This window comes from Aspergillus multicolor, assembly GCF_047715735.1.
Source record: "Aspergillus multicolor strain CBS 133.54 unplaced genomic scaffold BDW74scaffold_9, whole genome shotgun sequence".
NCBI lineage: Eukaryota > Fungi > Ascomycota > Eurotiomycetes > Eurotiales > Aspergillaceae > Aspergillus > Aspergillus multicolor.
In genome coordinates, this window is record NW_027395960.1 from 535,321 (window position 1) to 557,593 (window position 22,273).

At 51.9% G+C, this 22,273-nt stretch overlaps 10 protein-coding genes across 10 annotated transcripts; 8 read left to right on the forward strand and 2 right to left on the reverse strand.

Annotated features, from left to right (window-relative positions):
* Positions 1-129: 129 nt before the first annotated feature.
* BDW74DRAFT_167366 (putative C6 transcription factor) lies at positions 130-2,509 on the forward strand (the record flags this gene model as incomplete). The annotated part of the gene is made up of 6 exons (XM_073726684.1): positions 130-297; positions 367-401; positions 450-1,213; positions 1,274-1,706; positions 1,769-2,063; positions 2,114-2,509. The coding sequence occupies 6 exons, from the start codon at positions 130-132 to the stop codon at positions 2,507-2,509; spliced, it is 2,091 nt and encodes a 696-aa protein (XP_073584937.1).
* A 246-nt stretch (positions 2,510-2,755) lies between these two features.
* BDW74DRAFT_177232 (putative RING finger domain protein) lies at positions 2,756-3,375 on the reverse strand (the record flags this gene model as incomplete). Its single annotated transcript, XM_073728825.1, has 3 exons — positions 2,756-2,939; positions 2,996-3,178; positions 3,254-3,375. The coding sequence occupies 3 exons, from the start codon at positions 3,373-3,375 to the stop codon at positions 2,756-2,758; spliced, it is 489 nt and encodes a 162-aa protein (XP_073584938.1).
* Positions 3,376-4,598: 1,223 nt separating this feature from the next.
* BDW74DRAFT_139877 (sugar porter family MFS transporter) lies at positions 4,599-6,811 on the reverse strand. Its single transcript, XM_073722500.1, has 6 exons — positions 6,413-6,811; positions 6,086-6,365; positions 5,720-6,040; positions 5,314-5,673; positions 5,103-5,263; positions 4,599-5,046 (listed from the first exon to the last, which is right to left on the reverse strand). Exons 1-6 carry the CDS (start codon positions 6,588-6,590, stop codon positions 4,868-4,870), a joined length of 1,479 nt encoding a protein of 492 aa, XP_073584939.1. The 5' UTR covers positions 6,591-6,811; the 3' UTR covers positions 4,599-4,867.
* An 852-nt stretch (positions 6,812-7,663) lies between these two features.
* Positions 7,664-9,883, forward strand: BDW74DRAFT_151523 (cation diffusion facilitator family transporter). The gene is made up of 4 exons (XM_073724193.1): positions 7,664-8,113; positions 8,171-8,221; positions 8,268-9,091; positions 9,142-9,883. The coding sequence occupies exons 1-4, from the start codon at positions 7,809-7,811 to the stop codon at positions 9,540-9,542; spliced, it is 1,581 nt and encodes a 526-aa protein (XP_073584940.1). The 5' UTR covers positions 7,664-7,808; the 3' UTR covers positions 9,543-9,883.
* A 339-nt stretch (positions 9,884-10,222) lies between these two features.
* Positions 10,223-12,743, forward strand: BDW74DRAFT_151527 (uncharacterized protein). Its single transcript, XM_073724194.1, has 3 exons — positions 10,223-10,814; positions 10,868-11,277; positions 11,327-12,743. The coding sequence occupies exons 2-3, from the start codon at positions 10,929-10,931 to the stop codon at positions 12,166-12,168; spliced, it is 1,191 nt and encodes a 396-aa protein (XP_073584941.1). The 5' UTR covers positions 10,223-10,814; positions 10,868-10,928; the 3' UTR covers positions 12,169-12,743.
* A 53-nt stretch (positions 12,744-12,796) lies between these two features.
* On the forward strand, positions 12,797-13,285 carry BDW74DRAFT_151530 (uncharacterized protein). The gene has a single exon (XM_073724195.1). The coding sequence runs from the start codon at positions 13,037-13,039 to the stop codon at positions 13,274-13,276; it is 240 nt and encodes a 79-aa protein (XP_073584942.1). The 5' UTR covers positions 12,797-13,036; the 3' UTR covers positions 13,277-13,285.
* Positions 13,275-15,185, forward strand: BDW74DRAFT_151532 (uncharacterized protein). Its single transcript, XM_073724196.1, has one exon. It carries the CDS (start codon positions 13,974-13,976, stop codon positions 14,859-14,861), a length of 888 nt encoding a protein of 295 aa, XP_073584943.1. The 5' UTR covers positions 13,275-13,973; the 3' UTR covers positions 14,862-15,185.
* A 1,341-nt stretch (positions 15,186-16,526) lies between these two features.
* BDW74DRAFT_177237 (uncharacterized protein) lies at positions 16,527-18,020 on the forward strand (the record flags this gene model as incomplete). Its single annotated transcript, XM_073728826.1, has 4 exons — positions 16,527-16,736; positions 16,784-17,268; positions 17,312-17,385; positions 17,431-18,020. 4 exons carry the CDS (start codon positions 16,527-16,529, stop codon positions 18,018-18,020), a joined length of 1,359 nt encoding a protein of 452 aa, XP_073584944.1.
* A 1,143-nt stretch (positions 18,021-19,163) lies between these two features.
* BDW74DRAFT_177238 (uncharacterized protein) lies at positions 19,164-20,195 on the forward strand (the record flags this gene model as incomplete). The annotated part of the gene is made up of 1 exon (XM_073728827.1): positions 19,164-20,195. One exon carries the CDS (start codon positions 19,164-19,166, stop codon positions 20,193-20,195), a length of 1,032 nt encoding a protein of 343 aa, XP_073584945.1.
* A 1,426-nt stretch (positions 20,196-21,621) lies between these two features.
* BDW74DRAFT_177239 (Rieske (2Fe-2S) protein) lies at positions 21,622-22,207 on the forward strand (the record flags this gene model as incomplete). Its single annotated transcript, XM_073728828.1, has 2 exons — positions 21,622-21,867; positions 21,926-22,207. 2 exons carry the CDS (start codon positions 21,622-21,624, stop codon positions 22,205-22,207), a joined length of 528 nt encoding a protein of 175 aa, XP_073584946.1.
* Positions 22,208-22,273: the final 66 nt, after the last annotated feature.

A 22,273-nucleotide genomic window follows, 5' to 3' on the forward strand; every position in this document is an offset into this window, starting at 1 on the left:
CTTCAGCTGCACGCCATCGGTCTTTCGTTGCTTAACCTACATATTCAATCAAAGAAGACAATGCTTCTTTTGAGAATAAACAGGCCACCCAACTTATCGCACGGAATCCTGGTCCTCGGGTGTTAAGCAATGACAGACCCACCCCCAGCAATACGCCGCAACGGCCTCCTGCAATCGTGCGAGCCATGCCGCAAGTCCAAACTCAAATGCGACCATGGACGCCCGGTCTGCGGACGGTGCATAGCCAAGAATATCACGCAGAGGTGCTTTTATCATCCGGCGCCTATGACTAAGGATGTCGCGAATTCTCAAGGACTGGGTCAGGGTCAAGCTGGGTCTCAGGCTCAGGCACAGAGGCAGGTTCAGCGCCCGGCTAAGAGGGCGAGGACGGGGTCTTCTCAGTATGTCTCACCACCCTTTGTGAGGTCGATGTACTGACTTGGATATAGTACACCAAGTCCTGCATCAACGTCAGCACCAGCATCAGCCTCAACATCCACAGCAACAGCCCAATATGGCCTCCAACAACACCAACATCGCCCTTCCACAACCCCAGGCTATCTCGGCTCAACCAGCTTCTCCGCGGTCTTCAGCGAGCACCGCACAGACATCTCCTTCGAAGAAGGCACGTATGCCGGTGACACCCTCTTCTCAAAGTCCACAGACCACTACCGCCTTGAATCCGGCCTCGAGGTGCTGAAATTCCTGTACAGAAACCCCATCTGCGAGACGCTGATTAGAAAGTTCTACGCGGGCCATCTCATGGCCGCGGTGTCGAAACTCATCATCAATGCAATCCTGCATTCCATTCGACGCATCTTTGATAACATAGATCGCGAGAGGGAGATAGACAGCCAGCTCCGCGATCTCGTGCAGCGCATCTTCCAAGTCTCCGCGCATCCACTGACGTCTCATGCCAACATGAGTGTGGATGAGTACCTCGCCTCCTTCACAGATCAGAACCTCCGCTGGGAAGTCGTGGGCTTGATCCTCGCTACAGCAGGCATCGCAATGATGTCCACGTCTGACAGCGATCCCGATGTCCTAAAAGCGGTTTCTGACTCGGCGGGCGCGGAGATGCTAAGAACGCAGCTCGTTGAGGCGAGTCGCACGGCGCTGCTCTTCTGTGCGACTGCGGCGTCGGTTAATGAGCTTTTGGGCTTCTATCAGTATAATGATATGTTGCTTAGGACGCAGTATTATGGGGATACGAGTATGCCATCCTGCCCATTCCCTCATCTCCTCCCCGAATCATCCCAAAAAAATTGACTAGTTGATGCAATGTTAGGCTACGCCGCCTGGCGCAAACTCGGCAACCTGACCGCAACAATCTACGCCGCGGGCCTCCACCAAGAAAATACTCGAGGCTGCCCTGCATTTCTGCACCAATGGCGAAAGATCTCCTTCGCGGCGGCCTTCTACGCCGATAAATCACTCTCGACATTTGTCGGCCGTCCACCGTTCATAAACTACCGGTACTGCTCTATCTCTGCGCCGCTGGATATTCGCGACGAGGATCTCATTGCGGGTGGTGAGCAGCTGGCTCAGGCGATGGCGAGCATCAATGACCATGGCTGGAATACGAAGGGGAATACGCTAAGGGGGAGTATGTTGAAACTGCGGTTTCATGTTGCGGTGCTGCGGGAGCAGGCGCTTGAGATTGCGTTGGGGACGTTTGATGATGAGGCGATTTTGGGGAAGTATAAGTATGCTTTTTGTTCACTCCTTCTTTTCTTGTGGAAGGTAAAGTGGCTAATTGGGTCCGCAGCGAACTAATCCAGGCAGCGCAGAATCTATGGCAGTCTTGTCCCGTATATTTACGGCACGATCAGTATGTTCATACTGAAGGGAATCCCGAACCACCGAATATCACGTTCGCGCGCCGCCATATATACCTCGACTATCTATATACTGTCTTTCTTGTACAGCGGATGGTCGTGAAGCGGACTCATACGGGTCACGAAGCACTCTTCAATACATCCCGCGAAGTCCTGGCCATCATTCTTGAGGTCACGGGTGAACGGCATCCGGGGGTTGATATAAGTAGACATCATTCTTGGATTGTATGTTCTCGAACCGTTCCACAATCCAGATTCAGTACTGACAGCGACAGGCCCTCTACTACGGCCTCCCCAGCGCAAGTACGCTCGCCTTTGAGCTCCTCCGGCAAACTCAGGAACCCGGTCCTCATCCCGCCATGCCGCCGCGCCCCGAGACGATCCGTAACCTCAGTGTATTTGTCTCGTGTCTGTCGTGGGTTGCGACGCCAGGCCAGGGCAATTACCGCACGTGCAAGGCAGTCGAGAAGAAGTTGTCCGATATTCTCGATCAGATACTAGACCCCAAACCGGATCCGCAGCCGGTTCAGGGCTTTCTGGATGCGAACACTGGCGGTGGCGGATACCCCGATCACGATGCGGCGGGGCTATATAGTCTGTTGAATTGGTATAACCCGGATAACATCGAGCTCGATCCGTTTGAGTTTGCGAAGGATGGGTTCTTGTTTTAGGTGTGCGCCAATCCGATACGATTTGCAGTTCGGTTGTACTTCCGCGTCACGGCTCGATATGCACCTGCCCGCTTTCGCTCGATGCGTCCGGCATACAACAAGCCGAGAAGGCAGAAGATCATGGTTCACGAAGCGTGTCCCGTAAGACGGCGCGTTGATTTGAGTATAAACGAAAGAGGATATCACAGCACAGCACATGATTCATCACCACATCAATCAGTCATATCGTCATCAACATCATCACACTCATACCATCCACACGAAATCGTTCGTCGGGCGGGACTCCTGGTAGAAGTACGCTCTATGGCAGAGCGGGCAGTTGTAATGGTCCTGCAGGTACCATTTATCGAGACATTCTCGGTGGAAGACGTGCAGACATTTCAGTTCGCGGATCTCGTGTGAGCGGAGGACGGGTTCGAGGCATACGACGCTGCAGTACGGAATACATTAGCGAGGAGCGCCCTGGAGGAGACCGGGTGTGCATACCATATAAACTGGTTATCCGGACAATCAGATGCAAGAGGAGGGCCGTGAGCCTTGGACCACCACTCCTCGAGAGTCCTGGTCGGCGAGACGGCGTCGAGCTTGCGCAACTTATCGGACGAGTCCTTCTTGCGGGATTTCTTGTTCGACGGCCGGCGCTCGCGGCGGTTGAAGTAGACGGTGAATCTGGCACTGCTTATTAGTACGTGCGATGTAGGAGATGAGACTGTGAGTGCGGGTAGGTGGAGAGGATAGAAGTACATCAAACACATGACGATCAAAGCAACGATTCCTAGTCCAACACCAAGCACAATGCTCATATGAGTCTGGTTGAATTTGAATTTCCCTTCGTTGTCGCGCTGGTCGTGGCGGTGATCTCCCATCGATACCTGCCTGTAAATTGTTTTGAGGGGATGCGGTGCGGGTGCGAGGATCGCAACAATGATCGGTCGCTTCTGAAATGTTTTGATCTTCGGCTGCAGTAGTTGTTTCGGGATTCAGGATTGTGGTATTCTTGGGTTCAGTGGATTATTTATTCACGGACGGCACAACCCGCGACCGATGGCTTTTGTCGCCAGCTCGGTCAGGCCATATCCACGCTGTCCGCCGGGTGAGAAGTGGGAAGTGGGAAGTATCAGATGCTCCTTGCCGACCCTCGCAGTTCCGACGGGAAGCGTCGGTCTCCAGCAGGGTAGCGGTACGGTAAGTCCCGTCTAGACCGGTGGTGACGTAGCAGCGTTGAAAGTCCTTGGGTCTTCGCGAGATCACAAAGAGTTCGAGGTCCAGGGAGGTGAAAAGGAAGAGAGGAGATAGATGAAGGTTAGAGTATAGAGAAAGGACGGTGAAGGAGGTTAAAGGAAAGAAACGAAGGTGGCTCGTGCGGACCTGGTCTTGTCTGTGTAACGAGCTGAGCTGAGCTTTAGCTTAACCTTGTCAGTCAAACGAAGAAAGACTCTCCCCTTATTACTGGTACCGTATACCTTGAGTGGCCTGTGTACCTTTGGTGAAAGAGGGGCAAGCTATCTCTCTTCAGCTAGTGCTGCATATGTAGCTCGACAGTCAGACCTCGTGAAGTGCTTGCTGTGACTGCCCACACCGTACCATGCCACGCATTTTTCGTAGGAATGTGGACACAGATGCGATTTGACAGGAGCGTTCAGTCAGTTCAGATCCCCGCGCTGGACGATCATTTGGCCTGGTTGGAATTGGGATGGGAGCGAGTGGACAATGGCAGCGGGCAACGGCCCACGGGATCATGTGAAGAATGGCTGACCAGATTCCATATCCTCGGGCAAAGTCTTTGTTTGTAGTCCAATGTGATCTCCTTGGTATCTTCATGAGAACTTCTACTCCGCACTACATATGTTTATCTGTTTTGTTGTTGTTTCCAAACAGCGATCGAGTTGATCCTTTACTGTCCAACGGAGCAACCCCACCTTGTCCCAGCCCCACACGAGCTTATTGAGTGGATGAGGATGCTTTTATGGCTATGGCAAAGCAGCAGGTTGTTTGAGTATTTGTGCGCTGTGTTTTCGAACTTGGCTTCAATCTCATTACAATCCATTGGATGTTTATTGGTAGAGACAGTTCATGGCCGTAGGTACTCCTGGACTTAGTGGAATGCCTCGGTTGAAGGATCCCTTTGAATTGAGTTGCCAAGACCTGGCATAGCCACCATGCAACTGATCAGGCGCTGCACATGCACAGCTGATCATCAGCACCTAATGCCAGCATCGAACTGGTTAGATCGGGGTTGGTACATGGTACAGACCATCTACTACCACACTGGGCGAGATCTGCAAGTAGACCCCTAGAGTAGAACGTTATACCATTTGTGTCACTAGCCGACTATATTCCTTCTCCACTGCTTCAAGCTCAAACCTCCCTCTTATCCTGGTGCTCCGTAGTGACAACAACCTCGTTGTCCTTGTTTGTGATATCCTCGGGCAAGGTTCCGAGCGCGCGGCCTCCGAACAGGATATCGATTTCCTCGAGGGATTTCTGCTTCGTCTCGATGAAGAATAGGTATACGACAGGTAAAGTGACGCATATATCTATTTCACTCCAGTTAGCAACGTTGTTAAACAGATGGGAAGGTTGGACGACGTACTCCACGTGGCAAATATAAAATAAAACTTCCAGCCGATCTTGCCGAGCGCAATGGGCGACACCTGCGACCAGAGCGTACTGACGGTCCAGTTACCGACGCCCGTGGCAAAGGCATTACCGCGGCCTCGAATTTGCATTGGCATAACTTCAGCCATGTAGACCCTGTTCCTATTAATGATGCACGAGACATTTCGAAATGAAAAATAGCGTACCAACTGCAGGGGCCGAAAGACCAGGAGAAGATGATGGTGACACAGAAGATAAAGAAGACACCGCCAATACTAAAGCCTTTCCGGTGGCCATCTTCGTTCTGAGAGTTCAACGCAGCTTCGCAGAACAGTGCGATGGTGATACCGATCGCGCCAAACAGCATTGGCCGGCGACGTCCGACTTTGTCGAGGACGAAGAGGATGAAGAGGAGGTTCGCAATGGGGCCAAGGCAGTTGTAGATGCCGGTGACGAGGATGTTGGTGCTGCCGGTGATTCCGAGATTCTCATACATGATCGTCTGGTAGTAGTTGATAACGTTGATACCCGTCATCTGTGTGAATACCTGGACAAGAACACCGTGCCTGCGACTGTCAGCGATGGCCTGCGTAATAGGTAGTGGAAGCTTACAAGAGACGAGTCCTGTACTGAGGAACCTTGAACATAATCAGCCAACCGGGTTCGGTAACGGCTCGCTCCGCATCGATGGTCGACTTGATTTCGGAGTACTCCCGTTGGATCCAGTCATCGTTGGAGCCATCAAAATGAAGCTTCCTCAAGACCTTCATTCCCTCTTCGTATTTCTCTTTTCCAATCAAATGACGCGGAGATTCTGGCAGGAAGAACAATCCAATGAGCAGGATAATTGCGGGAACGACCTGGAACGCCAACGGAAATCTCCATTGGAATTCGCTAGACTCCGGGGCATGCAACGATCCGAAACCAATCCATCTACTCCAGTCAGACTAGTCATCAAGATGGGCATGGGTGCCTTACGTGCTGACAATGAAACCAACTCCGATCATCTGCTGGGCAAGACCGATGATCATACCACGGTTTCGGGGGTGCGCGCATTCAGATTGATACACAGGAACGGACATAGACATCAGACCAACAGCCCAACCCGCAAGGATACGACCGACGAGGATCATGGCCAGGTTGGTCGCCGCTGCCTGTAGGATAGCCCCAACCAAACAGATGGCCGCGCCCATCTGGATTGTAAATTTACGGCCGAAACGATCCATCGTCAAACCTCCTTGGAGGGCACCAATAGCGGCTATGACAGTCAGTACTGGCAGCATTGGAATGGAACAATTGACGTACCACCCCCGGAGAACGTGCTGTTGATTGCCCCAATAATCGCAGAGGTGTTGGTGGTGTTGAAGTAGCGCAGGAAGTTCTTGGACGCAATGACATCGGTCATCACACCACTGTCGTAACCAAACAGGAATGACCCTGTCGCCGCGAACAGCGCGAGATTGAAAGTGTACAGTCGACCCATCGTGAAGTGTGGGGATCACCAGAGTCCCTTGCCGGCGGATCAACGGATAAGGCGATGGTGGGGGTCGAAGAGAGAAAAACAAGGGAGGGGCCGAAATTTGGAGGACCGCATGGTCTATATACAAGGTCGGCAGGGTTTTGCCTTGACCTCCAAAGTCTGTTCTCTTCCAGAGGCCATGCGACGCCGTTGTCGCTGGCTGGGCCCTGGCCTGACTCCTGACCGGTAGGCGAAAGGGAAAGCGGGGCGGACGAAATCCGGGGTGGCCCAGTGAGCCCGCACTCCGCACCTGAAGCGATCCTTTGCCATCGCCTGCGATACTAGACAACGTCCCTGGTTGGTGCAAATATGCAAGGAAAATGAAGCTAAAATAGGCCGCTGTCAGCTCAAAGTCTGATTGACCATGATCCAGGCTTGACCGGGTGTATCGTGCATATTTAGGCTCAATGTACCGCGATCTTGCCACCAACGAGGAATTTCTCCGTCGCTCAGTTTACACAAGGTCCGAGTATCACGTCCGGGCAGACGAAAGGCCAATTCCGGTGATTCAGCAGCCTCTGACGGGACCGGCGGTAGGAGGTCGCTGCAAGTCTGGTGTATATAATATGAGCTCCATGTCAACTGTCGAACCCAGGAGCAGAGCCGACGTCCATCATGCGGGCCTTGCAGGGTAATCGCAAGTATGCCGTACGCGGTGACACCCCGGCGGGGTTCTCAGGCAAAAGCACACTATTCCCAATGAGACACGGCTTTGTTTGCCATCGTTACCAGGAATGTCGCTTCGGGAATCAACAACCAATGAGTCAATTCACCTAAGGAATCAGGATCCTGGAAGAACTGCTGGTTTTTAGGCGAGAGAGCTGGATTGAAGCTTTCGGCTCGCGACCCGATCAACACGGGCTTTCAAGGTTCGTAACCCATTGGCAAGGGTCATCCCGACGACAATCTCTCACGGGATATTGATTTGGTACTCTCTGGGTGCTGTGGCCAAGGCTTCTAGCCTAACAGCTGACATTGGCAGAAATAATGGGGTGATGCTGTGTTCGAGAGAGGAGACGAGCACATGGCAACTGAAACAGCATGTGACGCGGGGCTAACCGCATCTGGCCTGCTGTCAATCGGCCTCCGCTCCGATGTTTCCAGGTCCAAAATTTCGGGCACACCACTTGTCATTGCGGGACTGTCATCGCCAGATTGTGGCATTGCCTGATTCAGCTCGAGATGGCGTCTTTTGGCCGAAGGACGAGGCCCCAGTTCTCCGTCCCCTCTTCACCTTCAGACGCCGAGTCGCCCATTCGGCCTAGAAGACCGAGCCTCGAACCCCAAACCGACATCCTCTCCACGCGCGGTCAATACCTTTCATCGCTGATCCGACGACGATCGTTCTCGAGCAGCCAGAGCCTATACAGATCCGAATATCTCGATAACGATCGAGAAGAGGCTGTTTCTTTCCGAGACCGATTCGAAGGGCCAGCGTCGGTCCGGGCGAGGGAACTGATCGGAGAGGATCGGCCGTCATACAATTGGTACGCGCTGCAGTCAGTTCGCTTTGGCGTGATGATGGCATGCTGATCGTACCTCAGGCAGCAGTACTACAAACACCCGAACGCATTGAAAGGGTTATCGAAACCAGTGTACGAGTCTCCGCCCATCCCCGAATCAATGTTCTGACCCTGCTAGGCGTCAACTTTACGAGCGGAACAATGACCTCGTATCGCAATACGTCTACATCGACCGGCTCCTCGACTCGTCGTTACCTCATCGTCTGATCGTGGAATACCAGCAGAATAGGGCGGAGCGGGCTACACCAGGAGTGGACGGACCTACATACGAAGGAGACTATGGAGCTATTGACGACCTAGGTGGTGCTGAAACACCCAAGAAGATCAAGCGGACTCCCCGAAACCTCTATCGGATTCCAAGTGAAAGCACGCTACTTCTTCCCCCTACAACTGATGAAGAATCATCGCCTTTGGAAGACATCACGCCGAAAGGTCATGACTTTGTGGATAGCGGAGCCCGCATTGTCACTGTCGCGATCTACGTCAACTTTGTCGCAAATGTTATTTTGCTGGCGGCGAAGATCGCTGCCTTGCTGATGACAAACTCGGTGTCAGTTCTTGCGAGTTTAGTCGACGGAGCACTGGATTTCTTGTCTACGACTATCGTTTGGATCACGACGGCTCTTATTCAAAGGCAGGACCGCTCTGAATATCCTATCAGCCGCCGTCGATTGGAGCCGCTTAGCGTTCTTGTTTTTGCCGTCGTGATGGTAACTTCGTTCTTCCAGGTGGCAATCACGTCAGCGAGTCAATTGATGTCTACTGAGCATGCTGTGGTTCAGCTAACGGTGCCATCGGCGGTGATAATGGGCAGCACTGTGGTCGTCAAGGCTCTCTGCTGGTTCTGGTGCAGACTAATCAACAACTCCAGCGTCCAAGCTCTGGCGCAGGACGCCATGACAGATGTTGTTTTCAACTTCTTCAGTATCGTCTTCCCACTTGGTACGTACCATTCAATACCTTTGCAGCGCAGCATTACTGACAAATCGCAGTCGGCGGCTTGACAAACACCTGGTACCTCGATCCACTAGGCGGTCTCGTCCTGTCCATCTACATCATCTGGAACTGGGGCCTAACAGCAAGCGAACACATCCGGCATCTCACAGGCGCGGCTGCTTCCCGCGAGGACGTCAGTATATTGCTGTACATGACGATGCGATTCTCGCGCTCAATCCTCAAAATCCAGAACCTGAGAGCGTATTACGCGGGCGATCTGCTCAACGTCGAAGTCGACATCGTCCTCCCCGACAAAAGTAGTCTGCGCGATAGCCATGATCTCGGCGAAAGTTTGCAGTATATGCTGGAGAGTGTGCCGACCGTGGAACGTGCATTCGTCCATATGGATTATGATCCGTGGAATATTCCGAGCCATATGAATCAGCAGGAGGCGTAGTTAAGTATTAGACTCGCGGCTTGTATGATTTATAATTGAGACGCTCGACCTTGTATAGTAAACGGAGTATGCCAATTAAGCATCACGTGAGTTCGCGATTTTTCGCGTCTCGGCCGCTGATCTATGTAGATCGCTCAGGCACTTTGCATCTAATTGTCCGACTTTGATACCGAATCTGCAGGGGACTTTATTTCTGGTAAAGCAACATGCGTAAAAGCCTTGATCGCTTGCTTCAATAAATCTCTGTGCAAAGAGGACAGGGCCAGTCACCATTACGGTAATACCTGTTGTCACTGAGGCCGTCAGGTACTCCCGAAATATATACTTCCGCTCGGTGACATTTATGGGTAATTACCAACGAGTACTAGAATTCAAAAGCCGACAATACAATTTGCTTCTGACTGCCATTTCACGTTTATACACCATGATTGTTTGCCAAATTCAAATTCAATGCTCATTCTGTGGCTGTTCAGGTGAGTTTAGCGAGGGAGCCCTAGCTCAAGGACCCGTGTGGCGGAGTACACCTGCATGCATCAAAAAGCAGATTTCCATGCGATTTTATATGAGTATGGAGGAGAGCAAACAATGAGAAGAGGCTTGAGGATGCAGATGCAAGTGAACATTTTGTACCGCCTCCATACACTAGAGCAGACGGTTGGGAGCCCGGAGTCCTAGTATCCGTAGAGGGCTCGCACCTATCCGAAGTATCCGAAATTATTCTATCAGAGTAATCTATAGAATACATAAGGAGAACCTAAAGGCTAGTTGTGAGGTAGACCCTCGAGGCGATAGAAAGCAAGCAAGCAAGAAAGAGCGAACGCAGGGGAGACATTTGTACTACAGTGTGCAACCTCACCTCTCCGCGCATTATGACCACGCCGAGTCTATCCGCACTTTGGGAAAGATACCATATCTAGGTAGCAACCTTGGAGTTCCCGCAGCTGACTCGCGCACAGATACAAACAGCAATCATCAAACAATATTACAAGCCTGACATGACAGAATCTCGATCGCCAAGGCGCGAGCCTGCCAAAGTGGAAAAGCTAAGCGACGCCCAGATCAACTGCGAACCAGTCCATGCGATGATCACATTGACCAGAGGGCTTTCGGTCAGCACGTTCCGACACCAGCCATGTGGTGCCTGCTGCAATTTTGGGTTTGGAGAGAGCCTTGCAGGTTTATTGCATTGCCCCGTAAGGCAGCTTAGTGCTTGGCGGGTGTGGTTTGGCGATAGGGAGAGTCCGACGGGTTGGGCTTATATTTAAGTGCTTACTCCTCCAGATTGTTAGGGTAATAATCGAGAGGGGAGGCTCATTCTGACTTACCTTTTCGCCAACTGTGGTCGGATTTGGAAATCGCTGCAAGCTCCTTCGTGGTTAATTCATCATGGCTAGCAACACGACAGGCGACGAGATCAAAGAGAATCTTTACAAACTGTCCGTAGGCGCATTCTTCCTCGAGCGGAACGGCGAATATCAAGGGGCAATCGAGCTTCACAAAAACTCTATCGAAATCCTAGGAGCCGCGGCGCAAAGACTCAAGAAGAGCAATGTGCGCAAGATATTCCGCAAGATGTTTGAGCGGCAGGTGCAACTTCATCGGGAGCGACTCGCGTATTTGGAGGACCTCCAACGCAAGGGCAGTTTTGATGGAATCGTCCTGCCGCCTTCGAGGCTGGGAGTTGACGAGGAATTGGTGAGGAAAGATGATGATAATAGTCCGTGGACATTGTCTCAGGTAAGTGCCTCTTAAAAGATTTGGGGGTCGCTGCTGATAATGGTGATAGCTTAGAAAAGCAATCCACGAATACGAAAAGGTTGAGTCTCCTGACAAGGTGGTGCCCAGCCACCTGGAGCCGTTTGTGAACGCGTCCGATTCAACCCAGATCCCAGCCTTTGCACCGACTTTGTCGCCTTCTGCTGAGATTGCGACGTACCGTATCTCGCATTCATCAGAGCTGGTAGCTGTTGGCACACGGTCATACTGGTATTTCGTCAAAGACTCGACCAACACCCACGTACTCTACGCCCTTCAAGCAGTCTGGAGTCAAGAGGTCCCAATCGTCGAAGCCATCTTACGACGCGCCGGCGAGTTTCTCCCCGAGATGGGTGCCGTCAACATCAGGATTCGCAAGACGAAGGGAGGCAGCTTCCGCTTGGTGGCGAGCACGGTCCCTCCAAATAGCGGACACATCGTTGAGATCCCTGACCGTGAAGCGCAAAGCAAAGATTGGTCTCCGCGAAGGTTCCAGTACGGTGGACGGAACTTCGTGTGGAAGGGGCGTGCGGATGGAAAGAGTGCGGACGGTGGCTTGTTCAAGGCATTCGCTTGGGAGACGCTCTATGAGACGAAACGCGTATGGGCCAAGGATGGAAGCAAAACGGGGAAGATGGATGATGAAACTGTAGGACCAAAGTTGTGCTGGGGAGAGAAAGGCGGCGGCAAAGGCGCGGATCATTCCATATATATGGTCGGAGGTCTGGATCAGCAATTCAGAGAGCATCTGCTCGCTTCGCAGCTGGCTAGGTTCGTGCGGTGCAGCTATCCGCCGCAGAAAGACGTCAAAGGGGTCGAAGCGGCATCGGCGGGATTGAGTGTACTAGCCCTGGCGGAGGTGTTTTCCTGATGGCTTGTCCCTTGGAATGTCCTTTTCGTTTTGATTCCTTGTCGGCGTGCTCTTGTTTCAGTCTGCTTGTGTATGAAAATCCATCAAAACAGCCGTATGGACGCTCTCTGACCTGACAGCTATGCTTGGTGCATCACTATCCTGTGAATTACTGGCGAGCCGTATGCTCACAATGCAGTAGCCATGCGGAGTGATGTTGCTGCGAGCCATAGCTTGCCAATGGTTCACTAATCAAGCTTCGCGACTCGAGATGCCGAAAATTCATGCAAATGGTACAATCCACTTGCAAGTATCTGTCCCTTCAAGCAGATCCAAGAGTCAGGGACGTCTTAAGAATGAGAAATTGCATAGCCCGTCTTTTCTTCCAAGGTGTGCAGGGTGCCTGGAATGGATCGGAGCACGTGGACGGGATTGGGGATCTTCAGCATCGCGACGTGTTTGCGGGAGCAATGACATATAGCCAGGCAATCAATACAGCTCAATTTAATCGAAGCATAATTGAAATTCCAATCTCGCGTCGTGCAAAGGAAATTATCGAGGCGGGGGCGAAGCGTGAGCGAGGTGTTGGAGAGTGGAGACTCGGCCGGCCCCGAAGCCTGACCGGAGGAACTTTAGTCTTTAGTCTCAACTGCACGCCGCGTCCACGACATCGCGACGCGATCAGAGAAGCGTCTTTTCTGCACGAGCACGAGCTCTCGGTCGGGAACATTCCCACTCCAGCTTCGCTCGTCCTTTTCCTCTTGCTCTACCACGCAATGCTGCTGGGCTTTTCTCTCTTCTACTTTTCTGTTTAATTCTAATTGTTTCGTCTGCTTGTCTTGTCCTTATGCTGCCGTCCCATCTCGACTCTACATAACCCACCACCACCATGTCTGACCCCGAGCCCTCGGCCGTGACATTCTCGTCGTCTCCTCCCTCTACCCAAACCTCAGACTCCACCACGGCCTCCTCCAGTTACGCCTTTTTGGTTCACTCCCAGAAGACCTTGACCCAGAACCTCCCACCGCGTGTGGATAACAAGTTGCTGGCACGGCAGAAACGGCGTCGGACTAGGTACGTCTCTGATAAACCGGAACTGATTTGTCCTTTAGTCAGTTGCAATATCTGACTTGAAAACGCGTCTTTAGTCCCGAAGATTACGCGATTCTCGAGGCCGAGTACCAACGAAATCCGAAGCCGGACAAGACAACACGGGCCAACATAGTTAGTCGTGTTTCGTTGGGTGAGAAAGAAGTTCAGGTATGCTTGCTCGACTCGATGAGTATTTGCTTGAATCTAATGGTGTTCTTCCATAGATCTGGTTCCAGAATCGTCGTCAGAATGACCGCCGAAAATCGAAGCCTCTCCAGCCTCACGAACTTCTTCCTTCCTCCCAATCCGACGAACTGAAGCCAGCCTCCGATGATAGTATACTTGCAGAGGGCTCCAGCGGGCTGGAGCAAGCCAATGACAATTCGCTGGGCCAATCTCAACAGTCGTCGGTACCCGAGGGTGATTCGTTTGTATCCGAGGGACACGAGAAGGATGAGCGAGACCAGGTTGGGGAAAGCTCACAAACGAGCCTTGCCACGTCCGAGTTTCCAGAGTCTAGCCAACAACCTGCCGATGACAGTCTCGTTGAGATAGACGTGGTTCAACCCCCTGTTAACGCGTCCAACATCGAACAACTCCAGAACTCGGCGAAGAGGAAGCGATCTGGGTCAGATGTCGGGGCAACAATCACAGAGTCGACTACTCCAAGCGTGCTTAATACCCTCAAATCGCCGCCATCTCTGAGGTTGTCGCTCTCGTTTGACGGCGAGGCTATGGTCCGCAAGCAAGGCGAATTGACACCTTCACCACCACGACGCGATTCGCTCCGTATCTCCATGTCTGCAGACGGACAAGCAGTCATCCGTGCCAATGGCGAACCTTCCCCGTCGAAGAACCGCATCTCCATGTTCTCCACTCGCAAGCCTAGAGACATTGGTCTTCGAAGGAGCAACAGCGCTGTTGGACTGAGCACCCCTCGCTCACTCGAGAAAGAAACATCCTTTGGCAGGTCGCGTGATCCTCGAAACTGGGAGTCTATCTTCGACACAGACGCACGTAGTGCACTTTCCACGCCCTTCAGCTCACAACGCACATCAAACTCTGCCTTATTGTCCACTGGCAAACGCTCCCTGACCAGAAGCTTGTCAGCTAGACACTCCTCCCTTCTCAAACCCCACTCCGACGTCCAGAGCACGCCCATCACCCAAGCCATGCGGCAGAAGCGGCAAAAACTGTCTCGGACTGTTTCCTCGCTCGGTCGATTGGAAACTGGACGCAAGGTCCTGGGTGAAAAAACTCCATCGTCACTTAAAAACTCAAAGACCGCCAAAGACGACCTCGAACTTGACCCCGGCGATTCAGACAAAGAAAACTGGGTCCCTGGTACTCGAGTGCCTCAATCGCGTCGGCGTACAGTATCCGATCATCACCGGCCCATCCTCAGAGAGGCCAACGGACGAGCTGCCCGATCGCAGAAAGCTCAAGGTGGACGCTCGCGGTTATCACAACCATCACATCGGAAACCCATCGGGGCCTCCAAATCCATGTCCAATCTCGATGGTGATGTCTCAGCATTCATGGGCGGAAACGCAGCGAGCCAGGAGGAAGACCTGGATTGCATCCAAGGCTTACTGTCTCTGAGCCAAGGTGCATGGAGATGAGCATACCTTGAAATACCCCGTTCCTCTCGATGAAATTTCCATCTCATTTGTCGATTTCCTTTGTCTGATTTCTTTCCTCTAATACCTCTGAGTTCATTTCATTTTGGCGCTGCAAGCCAGCAAGCGGTGACGGCCTCTATGATTGAAACCCCCTCTTTTGTCATGATTGTGCTATTTCCCGTACCCGTACTGTGTACAGTCCAGTCCAGTCAGCCAAGGTGTTGGGTATGCCATCCTCGTCAGATTCTGGAAACACTGTTATGGATAATGAAACCTGTGTTGATATATTACACCAGCAGGAATGTAGATATTGCATCATTAGAAAGGATAAAATGGTGATTGATGTGATAAAAGTGCGAAGATGACTTTGTCCAGCCCCCCCTCGCTTTTATCTCTTCTTGAATTGATGCATCGACTTCTGCTTAGTCAGAGGCACAACAGCCCCCCCTCCCATCCGGATAGCAGATCATCTGTCCTACCCACCACCGCAGGCTGCCTTCTGCCATGCTCTGGTTGCTCTGAGGATGGCTTCGATGCCCTTTCTTCAGACCGAACTACATTCCGTCAGGGCTTCCAGCTTCAATGATTGGCGTCCAATCTATGACACCGATGTTAAGCATCGGTAGGTCAGGATTGATCACACGAAACGACAGTACCTCGTCGTTATATAGCTCCGCCATAAAAAGCGGCTTAACATCATGGCAGACGTCATATCCCACATAGTATCTGATGCTTCGCACCTCGTTGCCAACGCTTTGCCCAACATGACTTCGAACTTCGAACCGTTGACCTACCCGCCGTCCAGAGATAACACTGCCTTCCTTGTCCGCTAGATCCCGCGATTCGTGGCTCGTGGCTTGTGCAAGGTCAACTACTATTATGGTAACTCTGGATTATGCCATCTCTAGCTGCGACATCTCGCGGCTCGCTGCTTATATCCCAAATTCCATGAACCGACGTTAGAAGACTGTTTGTCCAAACGCCGTCAAGGCGCGCCATCCGCCACATTGCCCAGTCAGTCTCATTGCGTCGAGTTACTCTGTCCCTAGGAATTACGCGGATAAGAGCCTCGCTCAGTACGACCCATCGAATTCTCAGATTTCTGCGATGTGGCGAAGGTGTAAGCAGGGAAGACTTGAATGTGGGTATCTTGCCCCTAAATCGTCCGACGACCAGGCCCAGCCTGGGGAGTTTGGCGTATGCCGGAGAATATTCGACCGCGAAGAAGGCTTGATGTTGGGCTGACTTCCGCTCTTCTTTTCGGAAAGAGCCTGTCTGTGCGCTTGAGGCGTTCTGCATCGAACCTTCCTACTTTTGACCCCTGGTTTCCCAGTCGATATATGCTCACTGAAATCATCCACCGACATGGCCGTATCCGCTTGTCAAGCTCTCTGCGTTAGTGTCGTGCAGATGGATACGCTGTCCGATGCAAACAAATTGTAACCATCCACTGGCGAAGCTCTGACCTACCCAACGATTGTAAGGTTGCAACAGTAGTATCTGTTGTGCTCCCAGGTTGACGTGATCCCCGATGCTCAGGAGTCAGCCAGCATGGCTTGATGAAGATTCTCACTTTGATTCTCAACTGGCCTTTTTCCCTCTTTCTTCTTTTCTCTACATCGTCCGGTGCCTGGTCCCGCTCGACTTTGTCTCGATGCTGCCACCATGGCGAATTCCGCTCAAGCAATAAGTGCGTCAAACATGTACGAAAACCGCGGCCCGCCAGTTCGCATCCATTTTATCGTTATGATGGCTGTCCCGGTGGTCGCCACGGCTTTGCGATTCTGGTCTCGCGCTCTTATGCCTGACGCCGGACCGGGGAGAAGAAAGATCGGAAGGTTCTGGTGGGACGACTGGGCAGTGCTTCTAGCTACAGTCAGCTTTCCTTCTAGGTTTTATCCTTGCTGGTCTAACCCATACAGCTCTTCAATATTGCTGTCTGCATCCTCATTATCAAGATGGTTAATGTCGGGCTGGGCCGCCACGCCATTTTGTTAACACAGGACAACCTCGCCTTGTTCCACATATTCCTTTGGTCCGCCTACATCGTCTTCATTTGCGGCGCGACAATAGCTAGGGCTTCAGCCTTGTTCTTCTACGCTCGGGTATTCACCCAGACACGCTCACGCCTCTGGTATTACCTCTGGACACTCCATGCTCTCAACGTGGCCTGGCTCATGGGCACCCTCTTTGCCGTGATTTTTATGTGCCTCCCGGTCTCTAGAGTGTGGCATCGCAATATACCCGGTCATTGTCGAAATCCGAGCGCAATATGGCTTGGTAGCGGAATCTCCAGCGTGTTTATCGACGTTCTCATTCTCGTCCTTCCAATTCCCATTGTCTTAGGGCTGCAGATGAAGCCTTGTCGCAAGTTTCTTGCTATGCTTGTCATCATTCTTGGACATCTGTGAGTTATCTTTACTGCTGAAAGAAAATGCTGACATTCTTAGCGTGGTGGTAGTCTCTATCGGACGTTTGGCGTCAGTTGCCGGAACGTCGGAGGATCTTACGAGGGACCCTACTTGTATGGCAAGCTGCTTTCCTTCTCTACAATGCTAACCCCTGGCAGACAATGCCGTCACGCCGATCTTCTGGCACGGGTCCGAGATTCCGATTGCCGTCATTAGCGTCAGCCTTCCCAGCATATTCCTTCTAGTCCGTCGAGCATTTGCCCACGGAGCACCGTCAGTTTTCAACAGGAAGCACTTCCCTTCTTCCTCGCGGTTGAACGACAGCCAAGTCGAGCGCCCCGATCTACGACCATCCGGATCGGGGAGTTCAGTACAGCTCATGACTATCCGACCCGTCCATACACATAATAAACTGACAAAGTTCCTGACCTCGCACAGCGGGTTCACCGAATCCATTACCGCTTTACCGCAAATTCCTGAAGAATCTACCGGACAGCAAACGCCGCAACTTACGACGGAGCACGGTTCTACTGCCTCAATTTCGTCGACCCTATCCCATATTCCAGAAGAGCCGCTCCAGCTCACGCTTGGGAATCCATCTACTAGTTCCATCTCGACAGTACCGCCGCTTCCCCAAGAGACGCAAGGGCGGCGGACACCTCAGCTTACTCTGGAGATTGGCTCGCCGAGTCCGATACCATGGGGGCGAGCTACTGAGGAGAGACTCTCGGAGCTCAGTCATGTATAATACTTTGTCTATATAGCTGCTTATATACCGTATCACATACTTTAATTGGTGCTCCTGCACTACAATCCGTGTTGCACAAATACCTAGACAACAGCTTAATGCTGCAGGTCCTTCCAGGTTCGCGTGCAACTGTGTAACCCTAAATAGATAAGCGATGGTCTTTGCACCCGCATTACCCCTATAGCTGATAGTTGACCAGGAGCATGCCGCAGCGCAGAGCACCAGTTATGAACGTGTTTCTCACCTGAACCTACCTTACTGCATTACGCCAGGGTCGTCCGATCCATCCCTTGCGGAGTCCTTCACGTCACAGCCGAATACTCGTGGCAAGAAACACAGGAGGAGCAGGGAAAGCTACGTAACTACCACCTGGCCAGGAGATTTACCTCACCTCACTGCCCGGACTCTAGGCCCTGGGGTACCCGAAAATTGGGTACCGAGGCCGAGGGGCCAGGGCAGGGAGAAACGCGGGGTGGCGGGGTAGTGAACCCTATTCCCCAGTTTTACCCCGCGCCGATCCACAGCGCACCCCTTGCCTTACTCCGGAGTATGATTCATTGCAGTGGTGAGTTTTGATGGAGTAAGTGGACCGAGTTATCTAACTTGTTGTCTATAGTAGATCAAATATGCCAAGGAGATGCTACAGGGGCTATAGGTCGAATGGTTATAGGCTGATAAATAATCTATATAGTAGGCTAGGATCTCGCAGGATGAATAGCATTGCATGATCTGGCCCTTGCCGAACGGCTAAGGGGTATAGGATGACTTCGGACTTTACCAACCTATACCACTGTAGTCGTTTATCGGTATGTTTTGATTCGCCTTGCTTTTGGTCATGGCTTTGTTCGGCGACCTGGGTCCTGGATTCGATAGCCTGGCGCCCTGGAGAGATTGCGGGGGCGACCAACCAGGGCTACCGCGCTGTGGACCCTGATCAACCTCCCATACCTACAGGCTATTCCGCATATTCCGCTGTCCATACGCAGACGAAGAGTCCACTTGGTGTACGTATCTTCCTCGGCTGGATGGGATGATGAGGGGTTAGGGGTTGAGGGAATCAAGCTATTTAGACCCCAGACATCCCTTGCTCTATTCTCTTCCCAAACACTTCTCCTTCTATTTTCCTAACAACGAACCACAACAATGACCGAATACACCAACCTCCCGGACTACGACTCCCTCCCGCCAGTCGCAAACATGCCCCGCGGCTGCGCCTGGGGAATCTTCGACAAAAACGGCAAAAAGGACCACATCGGCTGTCTAAACCAGCTCACGCCCTCCGTTGTCCGCGCGGCGCTCTCCGAGGCAACAACCGGCCAATCCGTCAGTCTCAACTGGCCCATAAACGCAATCCACAAGCCGGGCTTCGCGCGCGCAGGCCTCAAGCACACCATCTCCTCGTTCCAAGATACACCCTTCAAACTGCACGGTTTCGACGACGAGGTCAGTTTCAACACGCAGTGCTCGAGTCAGTGGGATTCCCTGGTTCATTTCGCGCATCAGTCGAGCGGACTGAGTTATAATGGGGTTCGGCCGGATAAAGAGGTTCTGGAACAGGCTGATACTCCTTTCGTCAAGAACTGTGATCTTCCGACACTGGACCACTGGCATACCCGTGGTGGGTTGGTTGGACGGGGAGTCCTGCTGGATTACCAGGCGTACGCGGACGCAAAGGGGATAACGTACTCGCCGTTCGAAACGCACAAGATCACCACTGCGGCGCTGGAGGCCGTTGCGGAATGGGAGGGTGTGCTGCTAAAACAGGGCGATATCCTTATTATCCGGAGCGGATTCACAAAGGGGTTACAAGACGCCGAGACACCCGAAAAACAGGCAGAGTGCATGGCATCTCACCGAACTGTTGGAGTAGCCGGCGACGAAGAGACCGCGAAATGGTTCTGGAATAAGCACTTTGCGGCTGTTGCGGGGGACGCGATTGCGTTTGAGTGTTTGCCGCCGATCAAGGAGGATGGGAGTGAGGGCGCGATTGGGGATTTGGTGCTGCATCAGTACTTTTTGGGATTGTTTGGGTTGAATATTGGGGAGCTTTGGGATCTTGAGGCTCTTTCGGGGGTTTGTAAGAGGGAAAAGAAGTACTCGTTTTTGCTGACGAGTTGTCCGTTGAATGTTCCCGGGAGTGTGGGGAGTCCGCCGAATGCGCTGGCTATTTTTTAGGGAGGAATTGAGGTTGGGTGTTTGTTGTATGGCGGTTGATATAGATATGCAGGAGAGCTAGTTCATTATCTAAGTTTCTGCATATTGTATTCCGTCGCAATCATGGTCTCGCCAAGTACTTTTCCACTAAACCTGCATTTCTGAGTACCATTTGGGCTTTAATGGTGTTGAGATGCATCCTCATACAACCTTGTTGGCACATAAATGGCTAGGATAACTGTACAAACCTTAGTGAGACTATATCAAACAATAGAGTACGTTTCAAAGTGGTCACGAAAGTCTTAATCTAAATATGGTGGCCTTCAAGTCTGCATGCCGTACTCGGTGCTTAAATATCCATAGCTCCTATACCTCAGACTAAGCAATGGCCGCCGGGAGAGCTTCATTCTCAAGAGTCTCCAGAGCACTTGTCCGGTTGTTAATACCTCATAGTTCTGGAGGATAGTCCTGTCCAGCTCGCTTAAGAGCTTAGTCACCTCCTTGTCTGTGCCTTCCTTTTTTGAGCATCAACACCATCTTTCTGACCTCATCTCCATTCCAGCCTTCTCAACTTCCCTTGGTCACTTCTAACGTTAAGCGCTTTACTCGCTGAGATTCTAATACTCATTTGTTGCTTATTCGCTAAGCGTTCTCACAAGTCAGCCTGCAGTGCACGGGTTTGTCCTACTCGAATATTAGCCCTTCCTAGAATATTCGACCCCAAATCCGAGATCGTTGGCCAATTACTTCCTCCTATCGTGCATTATGCTCACCAGCGTCGTGCGGCCCATGCCGATAACTGGGGCCGACCTAGAGCGCACTCCTAGCAAGTATTGTGACTGTTGGGGGCACTAGTTACTCACCTGAGTCCTGCGTCTCGGTGGGTTGGATCTGGGTTCTTTTTCCTCGGTGCTGATGCTGCTCGGTATCATTTTCCCGCTTTTGGGGATGCTTGTCAATAGTCGGCAGGGACTGTGGTTGTGGAAGTCCTTTATACTGGTTGTGCTTTTCCATGTTTTGGATAACTTTGGCGATGATGGGGATGGTGAGGATGACGGTATTGCCACTGTCAATCAGGTGCAGAAGCTTGCCGAGCTGCAGGTGCGGTTGAAATCTTGTTGATCCGAAGAGAGGTCCGATGCTTCACCTCTCATGAAGCTGCGACGTACGCGAAGATTATTGTCGTTGGTTAGAGCTGGAGGCCATTCTCATCGGTATGGTGATGGCCCAAAACGAAGGACCTACTATATGGAAAACATCCATTTCCCTTCTAAGGACAAAACAAGGAACAAGGTCCCATTTCCGACGGTCCGGAAAATGGATTCCGGTCGTTGTGATATGCCGGCTATCACTCTCTCTCAGCATTTGCTGAAATATCATGACACTCAGCAATTTCTCTCACTTGCTCTGGAACGCACTCGAAGCTCTCGACTTACATACATACATCATGCACTCTCCTAATGAGCTTATACAAGACGAACAAGGATGGTACTTTGTTGGCGCCTTTTCTTCCTTCGAAGATGTCGACCACCTTGGTGATGGAAACACCTGTCCAATTCTACCTGGTTGCAACACCTTCCACATTCCGAAACCAGAGCAACCGGACAAACCAAGAGCGAACCAGTCTCGGTCAAGCCTAGACGAGCAGGTCCTCGTGTTTAAGTACAAAGGAACCATGCATGCCATTGACAACGTGAGAAAACCCCGTCCGTTCAACGACTATGTCCACCAGCCATGCTAATGTCGCATAGAAATGCCCGCACTCATCTTTTCCACTCAAGCAAGGCACTATCTTCGACATCGAAGATGTAGGCCCCGGTATTAAGTGCTTTCGGCATGGATGGACGTTCGATCTCTTCTCCGGACGGGCAGATCGGGGGAATGGCAGGACCAGGCTTAGCTTCTGGGATATTAAACTGCGGGATCTGCAACAACCGAGAACCTCAGCTGAGGGTGAGAATGATGGGAGCACTAGAGGTGGCGATGCTAATGGTGACACCAACAAGGAGGTATGGGTGAGAAGGAAACATTAATTGGATGGGTAGGTAGGTAAGCTCATATCTGCCCGTACGGTTATGCTTGTTCTTGTTACGCCGCAA

What these genes read in the sequence shown, in the direction of transcription:
- BDW74DRAFT_151523 (XM_073724193.1), top strand. Translation starts at nt 7,809, where the DNA reads ATGGCGTCTTTTGGCCGAAGGACGAGGCCCCAGTTCTCCGTCCCCTCT. An exon ending in GATCGGCCGTCATACAATTG is followed by an intron (nt 8,114 to 8,170) that starts GTACGCGCTGCA and finishes ATCGTACCTCAG; the next exon opens with GCAGCAGTACTACAAACACC. An exon ending in AAAGGGTTATCGAAACCAGT is followed by an intron (nt 8,222 to 8,267) that starts GTACGAGTCTCC and finishes TGACCCTGCTAG; the next exon opens with GCGTCAACTTTACGAGCGGA.
- BDW74DRAFT_151527 (XM_073724194.1), top strand. Translation starts at nt 10,929, where the DNA reads ATGGCTAGCAACACGACAGGCGACGAGATCAAAGAGAATCTTTACAAA. An exon ending in TAGTCCGTGGACATTGTCTC is followed by an intron (nt 11,278 to 11,326) that starts AGGTAAGTGCCT and finishes GATAATGGTGAT; the next exon opens with AGCTTAGAAAAGCAATCCAC.
- BDW74DRAFT_151532 (XM_073724196.1), top strand. Translation starts at nt 13,974, where the DNA reads ATGGTCCGCAAGCAAGGCGAATTGACACCTTCACCACCACGACGCGAT.
- BDW74DRAFT_151530 (XM_073724195.1), top strand. Translation starts at nt 13,037, where the DNA reads ATGTCTGACCCCGAGCCCTCGGCCGTGACATTCTCGTCGTCTCCTCCC.
- BDW74DRAFT_139877 (XM_073722500.1), bottom strand. Translation starts at nt 6,590, where the DNA reads ATGGGTCGACTGTACACTTTCAATCTCGCGCTGTTCGCGGCGACAGGG. An exon ending in CAGCACGTTCTCCGGGGGTG is followed by an intron (nt 6,366 to 6,412) that starts GTACGTCAATTG and finishes TGACTGTCATAG; the next exon opens with CCGCTATTGGTGCCCTCCAA. An exon ending in TCTTTCGGCCCCTGCAGTTG is followed by an intron (nt 5,264 to 5,313) that starts GTACGCTATTTT and finishes TAATAGGAACAG; the next exon opens with GGTCTACATGGCTGAAGTTA.